Genomic DNA, 10,790 nt, shown 5'->3' on the forward strand with positions numbered 1-10,790 from the left:
TGATAAATAACCGAGTTAGTTGGAGTTAGGTGATTTATAAATGGTGGGCGAAAAGCGGGAGACCAATATGGGGTCGACCCAGACCGCAATAGGTTTTTTGGGGAGGCCGATCGGGGACTGGCCCGTGACTGGTTGTTCAGCAAAATGGAAGAACTTGCTTGGATCGATGGTTTTGGACCGATTCAATTTTGAGATTGTTTGTAACCAAACATACTACATGCCTATTATCATTGACGGGGTTGCATATAACAAGTGGGATGCATGGCCCCATCCTAATTTTTATTAGAAAAATATATTTTTTTATAGGATTACGTACTTGACAACCCACTTAAAAACATTGCACACCATTGCTTTTCCTCAAAAAACCTTAACAAGAGCTCAAAGTTTAGATTTTATTTTTATTTTTATTATTTTCAATATCTTTAACGTTATGGACCCCAATTAATGTTTGATCTGGATCAGCCACTATATATAATATCTATTATATATGTTTGATTGTGTAAATTTTGGGACCTATCCAAAATTGATTTAATCTTGATGGGTGTATTGTTCTTTTTCTAATGAAACTTTGAAGAACAAAAAAAGTTTTAATTTTTATATCATGTGCATGGCATACATATATTCCGTAAACTTTAAATATTATCTATTGGCGTCTATCATAATCATGAAATATTAATAATATTGGTTCTGATCTATAAAGTAATATAACCTTTTCTCATAACCATCAAGCGAGTATGTACGAATTATCAAAAGTTATTGTACGAAATTTCTTTAGTAATTATCAAACTAATATATCAAAACATATGTTCTGAATATATATTAAACAAATGTAAGTTGCTGTGGATTGTTTCATTTCTTTCTAACAATCACGTGCCTATAACGTGCCTACCACGTGCCCTTAACATAGGTTACAAGAATTTGTTTTCATACAAAAATGAAAAAGATAATAAAACGCAACGTTGTCAAGATCGGAATTCTATTTAGGATCGTTTTTGGGTTTGTAAGATCGGGATCGAGATCCTAAGATCCTACCAAATATAATATAATTTTAATTTATAATATTTAATCATGAAAAAATATTTCAAACCTTTAATTTTTCGTTCAAAAATTATAAAAACTTCAAAATATTAGTCATAAGTCAGAATAAAAAATGATAAATGATAAATTTGTAAAAGATAAAAGACATAAAGTGGTAAAAAAAATCAAAGGAATGTAGGATCGGATCAGATTTCGATCCTACGATCCTACCTGCGATCCTACCCCAAATACGTTCCTTTTACGATCCGGATCGTTTTTCATACCTAGGATCGTACGATCCTACGATCAGGATCATGATTTTGATAACCATAATAAAATGCATATTTTCTTTTGAGATTTATAGGCAGCTCATGAAATTTTAGTGTTATTTGCAATTTTTGTTTATTTTTTTCAATAAAAGTTTAAACCTCTCAATTTTTGTGAAGAAAGATACATAAAAGTTGTAGTTCTAAAAAAAAAAAATCACGTCGTCATGTATAGTCCGTGTCTCATAATTGAAAAGAAAAAAAAAAAAAAAAAAAAAAAAAAAAAAAAAAAAAATTGTTGCTAAAAATATCTTAGAAACCAGTGTACCCAATTGTGATTTTGGTTCCAACATTTCAAAAACCAATTGTTTCAATTACGGTTCTAGGAAATTAGGGTGGGCATTTCCTCCAGGCATTTACATGGTTTTTATATAAATTATGCGATATCATTATCCTCACATACAAAAGTATAGGGCTATAATTTAAATATATTTCAACATTTGAAATTAACTTAAGGGGATAATAATACAAAAGTCATTAATTATCACTTTTCTTCAATTTAGAAACTTATTACTTTTTAAATTGAATATTATATTTTTTCAATTTCGTTTAATGTTTGATCATTTCATCGGGACATCAGTTACCCGGTTGTCATGTTGAGTTGCAGTATGATGTTGGCCTAGCATAACAACATGATATGAAAGCCACAATATTATTTAAAAAAATCGATTTTTGACATTTGTTTTTTTTTTTTTTCAAATCAAGCATTTTCATCACAAAAACTCTTTAATGTTATTCAGTTTGTTAATTCGGTAACATGGATGATTTTTGTGTTTCAAATCATACATATTCATCCCGAAGATGATCTATTTATTAGGTTACATGGAGTTCTTCGGGTGTAAAGCTCTCCAACTTGGACATGGTATCCCATTGCTTTTGTGTCCCCTTTAATGTAGCTTGGATCCTATCAAAATCTTTGTTAATACAACGAAGGAAGTGATCCGAAGGGTTTCTTCAACTTGGACATGTTATCTCGACGTTTGTAAAGAACTAAATTCCCAACATGAAGTAAAACGATAACTTGGTAAAGATAATATTAAAACAAATGCAGTTAATAAACCTCTACAGCCAATTTGGCTTCACCAATTAAGATGATATTAGGATAAAGATGTTTGATTTGAAATACCCAGAATCATCTTTGTTATTGAATTAACAAATTGAATAGAAGAAAATGATCTTTGGGATAAAGATGTTTAATTTGAATATTTTTCGAAACTTTTTGAATAGTCATATATATTCCAGCAGTATATGAATTTTTTTTAGTAAAAAAATAAGATTTTTTGTGATTGTATTTTGTTCCCATTACAAAATATGTGATGTTTTATATAAAAAATCACTTGGTCAAAAACTTCTACCCATTTTAGTTATGTTTATGAAATTCATATTTTATAGGTTGTTTGCGTAAAGAAGCGTTTTACAGGAATTGAAATTGCCACAAACCATAAAAACAGGAGGAACACATGACAGTGGAGGAGATAGTGTGAAAATGAAATCTCTTGCTCCCTCTCCCTTTTCTTCTTCATCTTTCATGTTTGCATCTTCACCACTCGAAATCAAACTTCTGCTCTCAAATCCAAACAATAGGAAACCCCAATTCAATCTCAATCTCACTCCTACGAACCTCAAACCAGACACAATTTCCTGTAAAGCAACACAAAATGAAATCGATGAAACCCCACCAAGCAAGAGTCGTCAAAGCTCAACAACACACAAAGTGGAGGATTACAACATTGCCATGAAGAGAATGATGAGAAACCCTTACGAGTATCACCATGATCTTGGTCAGTCTCTCTCTTGTCTCTATTTTTTATTTGGATTCGAATGAAATAGTTATGTTACCGATGAATATTTACATGGGTTTGGACGAATTCATGTAATGGTTTGTGGGTTTTATTGAATCCCTCTTGTGATCTTGGACTTACTTCATTAATCTGGCTAAACTAATTTGTTTCAATTTGATTGATATCTGTGATGAATACTTCAATTACTGTAGTGACTATTAACAATTGACGAATTTAAATTCTTCTACTTTCGGGAATTGTTTATTTCATTTAGCTAGGGTATCAAATCAATTGATAAGGTGTTCTTTGTGTTATTAATATGGGTTTTTTATATGTGTTTGCCTTTTGCAAGTCTTTAACATAAACCTACGAATCTACGATATGCATTTTACCTTTATTCCTTTGACTATCAAAAGTCAAAGTCAATTACAGAAAGATGAAAGAGAAGATACATAAATGTAGAGTACCTATAAAAAGCTTTACTTTTTATGGTGTTAAAAAGAAAGATTAAAAAAAGGTTATATCTTTGATTCTTGATAGTATCTATAACAATATTTGACGTGCCTTTTCAGGCATGAATTATAATCTGATAACGGAAAATCTTATCGTTGGATCTCAACCTCAAAAAGCCGAAGATATCGACCACCTTAAAAACGAACAAAATGTGGCATACATTCTTAACTTACAACAGGACAGCGATATTGCTTATTGGGGAATAGATTTGGAATCGATAGTCAAAAGATGTAAACAAAATGGAATTCGCCATATGAGAAGACCCGTAAGCACAACAACTTATCTAATCTCCAACAAATCAAATCAAATCAAATCAAATTACAAGAATTTAACAAATCCTGTTTCTTTTTTCCCCATTAAGTCTTGTGTTTTCTTAAAGTGCAGGCAAGAGATTTTGATCCAGATTCTTTAAGGAGCATGTTACCAAAAGCTGTTTCTTCACTAGAATGGGCCATTTCTGAAGGAAAAGGAAAGGTGTATGTACATTGTACAGCTGGTTTAGGTCGCGCTCCTGCTGTTTCCATTGCTTACATGTTCTGGTTCCTTGACATGGATGTAAGTTAACCTTTTTCTCAACATGACATAACACAGTTTTACATTTTTATATTGATTGGATTTGTATTTGCGTGTAGTTGAATACAGCATATGATAAGCTTACTACAATAAGACCATGTGGACCGAATAAAAAGGCGATACGAGGTGCTACTTATGATTTGGCTAAAAATGATCCCGGGAAAGAGCCTTTCGAGAATCTTCCGGAAGATGCGTTTGGGAATGTGGCAGAGTGGGAGAGGAAATTGATTCAGAATCGTGTTCGTGATCTTCGTGGAACTTGAACAAGATTATAGTTAGAAATAAAAGAGGTTAGTTTATTTCACTAATAATGGGGTTCAATAAACAAACTGACTTTTTGTATTAAGTCATTTTTTCTGTAAGTTTGTTTTTCTATGAAGTGTTTGTTATCGATATAAACTTGTGTTTGGATAAATGGTATTTGAAAAAACAACATTTAAGTGAATTCTATTAAGTGAAAAGTAAACATTTTACCCAATTTGGGAACTCCATTTCTTCCATATTTTGATATTATCAACATAAACTAGTTATTACACAAACTAAGTTTATACAACATAAACCATGCCAACTTCCAACAAAGACGCCGGAGGCACTTTCAACACCACATCCGGTCCCCGACAATTCCTTCTTAAAAAATTATACCCGAAATTAATCGCTAATCTTTTAAAAACAGACGATCCTTGTTTTGCTTTCACATGCGAATGCCCGAGAATAAACGCGGTCCCGCTTTGTTGAGCCGCCAACAAATCTTCAAGCTCACGCCTCATTTGCACATCCGGTGAACTCGAATTTTCCGACTCATCATTATCATCAACCGTGAATCGCACCCGTCTCTCCTTCGGTGAACTCATCTCAATTATATCCCCTATGCTCTCAACCGTTTGGAACCCTAGTGACACACTTTCTTGTTGCATATTTTCATCCACCTCAAAGTTTCCAATCACCGCGAGTCGGTGCTCCCCGGAGGACCGATCGGAAGCCCCCGCGTGATCACCCGCACTGCTCGCCCGCGGGCGGCACCAGTCATAATGAATGAAATCGGCTAACCGTTTAACAAGATCGGACTCGAACGAATCCACATCTTGATGCACGTCGCGGTACCCGTACCGCACGATGCACCGATAAGCTCGAAGGGATGCAGGACCCACACGGCCCAATAGGTACCTTTCGGCCGGAGGGACGAACGGGACGGGTACCGATTTCACGCAGACGAACACTAGAATACGGTGGAACGCCGGAAGGTTTGTGACAAACCGCGAAAAGTTTGCGGGGATCCCCGAGGTTAAATCGGTGAACACGAGCCCGATCCCGGGTACACGACACATGCCTAAAGTGGGACCCAAGGCTAGGAGCCATTCTAATGAGACCTTATTGTGAAGGTCGTATTCGTATTTTTTGACACTCGCGTAATGCCAAACGAACATTATGGTGACTAGGAAGAGGGCGAGTAGGATTGGTAGCCACGCACCTTCGCGGAATTTGACTAGGGAAGCCGAGAAGTATAGTAACTCGATTGAACCGAAGAATAAAAGGAAAAATAACGCAACAATTGGCGGTTTGTGCCAACATAAAATGATTACTAACGATGTGAGGCACGTCGTCACGAGCATCACCGCCATTACCGCCAATCCTGCAATCACATCAAAAACGAACATTTAGATAAAACAGACCCTACTGTGTTTGGCATTTGGCATTGACTGATGATATGATATGACATGACATGACAGGATGTACCTGATGCATTTCCCATGTGTTTGATATCACGAAAACCGATGGTGACAGCGATACATAGGATCATGAGTATCCAATTGATCTCCGGTATGTAGATTTGACCATGAATTTTATCGGACGTATGCACGACTTTGACTCTTGGAAAGCAACCGAGTGATTGACTTTGGTTGATGATCGAGAATGTCCCGCTGATGATCGCTTGGCTTCCCACAACAGAAGCAAGAATCGCAATTGCAAGCACCGGCCACCTCAAACTTTCTGAAATCAAATGGGAATATGGGATCACGTAAAACCACTTGCTAATTTACGATTTTGCCCTTTAATCAACAAACAAAATTGAAAATACCTGGAACCGAAACGTAATAACTGATGTTGTCGTTCATCTCGTGATGCTTTGATAAGTAAGCCGCTTGACCCATGTAACCAAGTATGAGCGCCGGGTAAACCAGAAAAGTGAACGCGATCTGCAAGGGCAAAATGGGAAAAATACAAAATACCCGTAAATATCAAACACGTAGTTTCAAAATATAGATAACCTTTGTAACAGTCTAAATTTACCTGAATTGCAGCATAAGAGAAGTGACCAAGGTCGGCAAACATAGCTTCGGAGCCTACATTGATTCAATTTTGACTTTTGGGGTCATCAAAAAAGTTTCAATCAATTTTAAAGGTAAAACATGTAATAATAAAGACAGTTGATTTGACACCAAATGGTGAAAAGACTTGTACTTTTTTTACCTGTTATGCATAGTAAAATCCCTCCTAAAGACATCCAGCCTTGTTTTTTGGTCTTCCTGAAGAACTTTAGCATGTAATAAGGTGAAAGAGCTTGATAGACTTTTGGATTCCAATGAATGATATTGTATACTCCAAGGGCACTTATGCAAATAAGCCATAATAACACAATGGGCGCGAAAAAGAACCCAACTCGATGTGTCCCGTAGTGTTGTAGTGCAAACAGGCACACTAATATGAAGCAAGTAATGGGTATTACTGCATCTGCAAATAACAAAACAATATTTTATTATTAATTCTTATAAGAAAACATTTCGAGCATAAAAAACAAATAGTTTTTTCCATCCAATTAAAATTTACAACACTTTTAGAAAGAAAGAACATGTATAAGTTTAAAGAAGGGACCATGAGACCACGGTTTTAACAAAATCAAGGGTCCCCCAACCTACAATCATGCAAAATGATGAAAAAAGCTGCATTGATAATAAAGTTGGGTGTGGAGATGTCTGTTTTGAAAATATTGAATTTATCTCAATAAATTTTTTTTACTCAGCTTCTTCATATTTTAACATTAAATAATCTGACAATCAGAAATTCAGAATAATAATAACTTGTACTCAAACACTCAAAAAAAAATTAATTATCAACGTACAGACAAACTGAAACACCCCCTAAAAGACGGAAAGCTTTAAACTCACATTGATGGTGATCTTTGGACATAGATAACTCAAGCCCAGAAACTGCAGAAAAAACTGCAAAACAAACAAATATACAGTACGATAGTTGTTAATAAACTTAAAAACGAGGGGGCGAAATGTAAATTAGACAAGCTTTTATATTTTACCAGATATCGCCGGAGTAAGGAGTCCATCTCCGATCACCATACAGGTGCCGAGAAGAACCAAAATTAGCAAAGCAGTATGCAAAAACTTGTATTTTTCAAGCAACATTTTCACTTTCGTGTTGTTTTTTCTCTCGGGAGTTTGCTCAAGTTTATATGTAGATAACGATTCATCAGCCACTTGTCGGTTTGGTAACAGGCTCACTTTAGCATTCCGGCAAATCGACGAATAAAGAGCAAAAGTACCACCTAAAAGATCAATCGATTAGAATTTTTAACTTTTAAATTGATCTTAATTGGGTTGAAATCAAATCAAATAATGAGAAATTATATGAAGTTTACCTTCGCCATTATCATCAGCTCGGAGGACTATGAACACGTATTTGAAAAGAGGGACGAGGGTTAATGTCCAGAAAACAAAAGAAAGAACTCCGAAAATCTCTTCGTTTGTTTCAGAGTGATGAATGTCTTCTGCAAATGTACTTTTGTAAACGTAAAGTGGAGAAATGCTGAGGTCACCATAGACGACACCGAGACTTTGATAAGCTAACAGCAAAGTTGTCCTCCATGAATCCTTCTAAACAAATTTAAACAAAAACATATTTTTATATATAGAAAGAAATTGAAAACCGGAAAAAAGATTTCTTCAATGTTCTTGATTGATACCTTGGAATTGGCCCAACAATTTCCGTATTCAAGATCCATGCTTCAGAATTGCAAGATTCCAGCTGAAAGAAAAACAATAAACTTAGACTTCTACTTCACAGTTGTATTTTGAGAATGAATAAAGAGTAACCCACTTGCTAAAAGAACTCTAATGGTGCCCCATACTCATTGAAAGTGAAAAGGCGAAGGATATGAAGCAAAAGACACCATGTTTATGCAGAATAGATGATAAGTATCAAGGGAATTGAAAAAGATAAAAGACTTATTAGAGAACTTTTTCATAACCCAAGAAGATATTCTTTTTTCTTGTGAGAAATGGAATGGAACCCATACCTCACTCAATCCCAATGTGCACCTACTTTTAGCAACAAAACTTTACCAGAACAGTGAATTTAAATAAATGAAATTTAACCCCTAAATAATCAAGTGTGATTTATAAATGAGATTACGATGTAGAGGCAGGAATGTAACATGAGTTTAAAAAGTTTAGAGAATAAATTAGGAAAGCGATGACAATCACATGACTCAACGACAATTGCATTATGATATCATCTAATCAGTCACAGAAAAATCGAGCCCACAAGATTCAAAAACTTTTAAGGACCACTTTACCCCTCTCTATCACTCACTTAGGCATGCTCATAATTCATGATAGATACCAAACTCCCACCAACCTATCTAAACTAAACACACAATCAAGATTTCAATGGACTTGTCAAGAATTAGGCAGGATGTTCTTTCAAAATTCCACATTTAAGTAAACCAAATCATGCTAAAATGAAATCCAACACTTCATATGATCAAGTAATTACCTGAAACTGATAATCTTTATTAGGCTTAATCAAATCAAGATTTGAAAAAAGTAACCCATTTTTCCAATATAAAGAATGAGATTCTTGGGTGGGGGTGGGGGTGGGGTGGGGTGGGAGTTATGGTTTATGGGAGAAAAGAAGCAAGAGCACGTGACTAGAACATGGACCCCTTTATGAAATCGTGACTTAATTTTCGCTAAATATCTCCTTTATTTTCTCTCCTAACCCTTGCTTGTTTGTTTGGTACTCACGGCTTCAACGTTTAAGTTTTTAAGGTTTCATCTTTTTTCTGTTTTCAAGAACCCACCAAAAATGTGTGAAAATGAGAGTGGGGATCACCTACCTGTCGTGTTCTCAGTCATTATTGAGATTTGAGGCTGTATGTAAAGCAATGAATATTGAATCCAAATGAGTACAATCAATCATAACAAACCCATAAAAAGCACCAGTCTTTATCGATAATAACATGAGAGGAACTTCTCGTTTACAGAAAAGAAAACACATGAACCTGATATCCAAATCCCATTTTCAGCCATTAATGAACTCAAAAAGCTCCATAGTCCCTCCGAATTCATTCAATAACAGCCAAGTCGGTTGCTTTCTCTTGATTTAAAACAGCGTCTATCTGGAAATTGGAGATGGGTTCGCCATTATAGATCTTGAGAGAAAAAGATTAAGAAAAATGGTGTGTGGGCAAGCAGAAAAGGGGAATATTATTAAAGTCGGATGCTGGTGTATGACTGTATCTGCAATCTGCATAAAGAAATAGATGGGCGGGAGTATTGAAGGAACGATTTTAGGTGAAGTGAATATTATACGAGTGAAAGTGAAGTGGTTGTGAAGGCTTTTTAGAGGATTTGAATAAGGATTGAAGTTTGTTTGAATAATAAGTATTCAAATGGGGAATATTTTAGTGTCGGGTCGAATGTCGAGTATAGCATTGTCTTTATTCAGATGGGTGGATGTAGACGATGGTTCACGATCCGTATATAATTTTTTATCGGATAATATATAAATGATTAATTAATATTTAACCCAAAGCTTAAAGCGTCGACGTCTATAACTTTAATTCTTTAAACACTAGAAGACATTTTATGTGATTTAATTCTATAAAAAACGATATTATTACAAATTCAATAACAAAGTATATAAAAATAAGAAAAATAGAAATATTGTGTTAGATTTTATTTGAAAATCGTTATAGATATTCAGTCAATAACACTTTTTAAGTAATTTAATAATTCAATAATTTAATTTAAAATTTAGTGTCAAATGAAAAAAAAAAAACACTATATTTTGTCATCATTGTTGTTCAATTGAGATTCTCTTTACTTGCTATTAAAATTGCATATGAGTGGGTAACTTTGTCCTGAAATACCCACGCCCCCTCCACCCCCGGAAAAAATATATATATATACTATATAGTTTAGTGAATGTTTAATATATAATATATTATGTAATAGTATGTGGTATACATAGAATGAAATCTCAATGGTGTCATACAATTGGCATACAAAATTTTATGGAAGGCACGTTAGAAAATTTATGAAAAGAAAAATACACTGTATTTTAAAATTTGAGGTGTTGTACCGGTCACCCCCAAATCCCCATCCCCATATTTGGTTTAGACATTTGAAGTATAGAACATTTCACTTGTTTTGTTATTGTGTGAGCCCAAGTCGACTTCTTTTACATTCTTCATCTAATCTTGTGTTGAAATCCACCGACCCTTACTTTGTCTTAATGTCTTTCATAATCACCGGTGGCTATTCAAATCATCAAAAAAATGGTAGAA

General features: G+C 34.6%; 2 protein-coding genes across 6 annotated transcripts; one reads left to right on the plus strand and one right to left on the minus strand.

The window, feature by feature from the left end:
• Window positions 1-2,746: 2,746 nt before the first annotated feature.
• Window positions 2,747-4,655, plus strand: LSF2 (dual specificity protein phosphatase (DsPTP1) family protein). Its single transcript, XM_078977080.1, has 4 exons — window positions 2,747-3,124; window positions 3,697-3,902; window positions 4,022-4,192; window positions 4,270-4,655. Exons 1-4 carry the CDS (start codon window positions 2,830-2,832, stop codon window positions 4,471-4,473), a joined length of 876 nt encoding a protein of 291 aa, XP_078833206.1. The 5' UTR covers window positions 2,747-2,829; the 3' UTR covers window positions 4,474-4,655.
• Window positions 4,656-4,688: 33 nt separating this feature from the next.
• On the minus strand, window positions 4,689-9,877 carry LOC145028395 (potassium transporter 2-like). 5 transcript variants are annotated; one of them, XM_078977076.1, is made up of 10 exons: window positions 9,504-9,877; window positions 8,184-8,245; window positions 7,860-8,094; window positions 7,521-7,766; window positions 7,375-7,428; window positions 6,680-6,940; window positions 6,500-6,552; window positions 6,288-6,405; window positions 5,945-6,199; window positions 4,689-5,840 (listed from the first exon to the last, which is right to left on the minus strand). In XM_078977076.1, exons 2-10 carry the CDS (start codon window positions 8,220-8,222, stop codon window positions 4,756-4,758), a joined length of 2,346 nt encoding a protein of 781 aa, XP_078833202.1. In that variant the 5' UTR covers window positions 8,223-8,245; window positions 9,504-9,877; the 3' UTR covers window positions 4,689-4,755. The 5 variants fall into 5 exon arrangements, with proteins under 5 accessions (XP_078833202.1, XP_078833203.1, XP_078833205.1 ...); XM_078977077.1 differs by lacking the exon at window positions 9,504-9,877 and adding an exon at window positions 9,339-9,488; XM_078977079.1 differs by lacking the exon at window positions 9,504-9,877 and adding an exon at window positions 8,996-9,017.
• Window positions 9,878-10,790: the final 913 nt, after the last annotated feature.

Source organism: Lactuca saligna, chromosome 2, assembly GCF_052625555.1.
Source record: "Lactuca saligna cultivar CGN05327 chromosome 2, ASM5262555v1, whole genome shotgun sequence".
Taxonomy (NCBI): domain Eukaryota; kingdom Viridiplantae; phylum Streptophyta; class Magnoliopsida; order Asterales; family Asteraceae; genus Lactuca; species Lactuca saligna.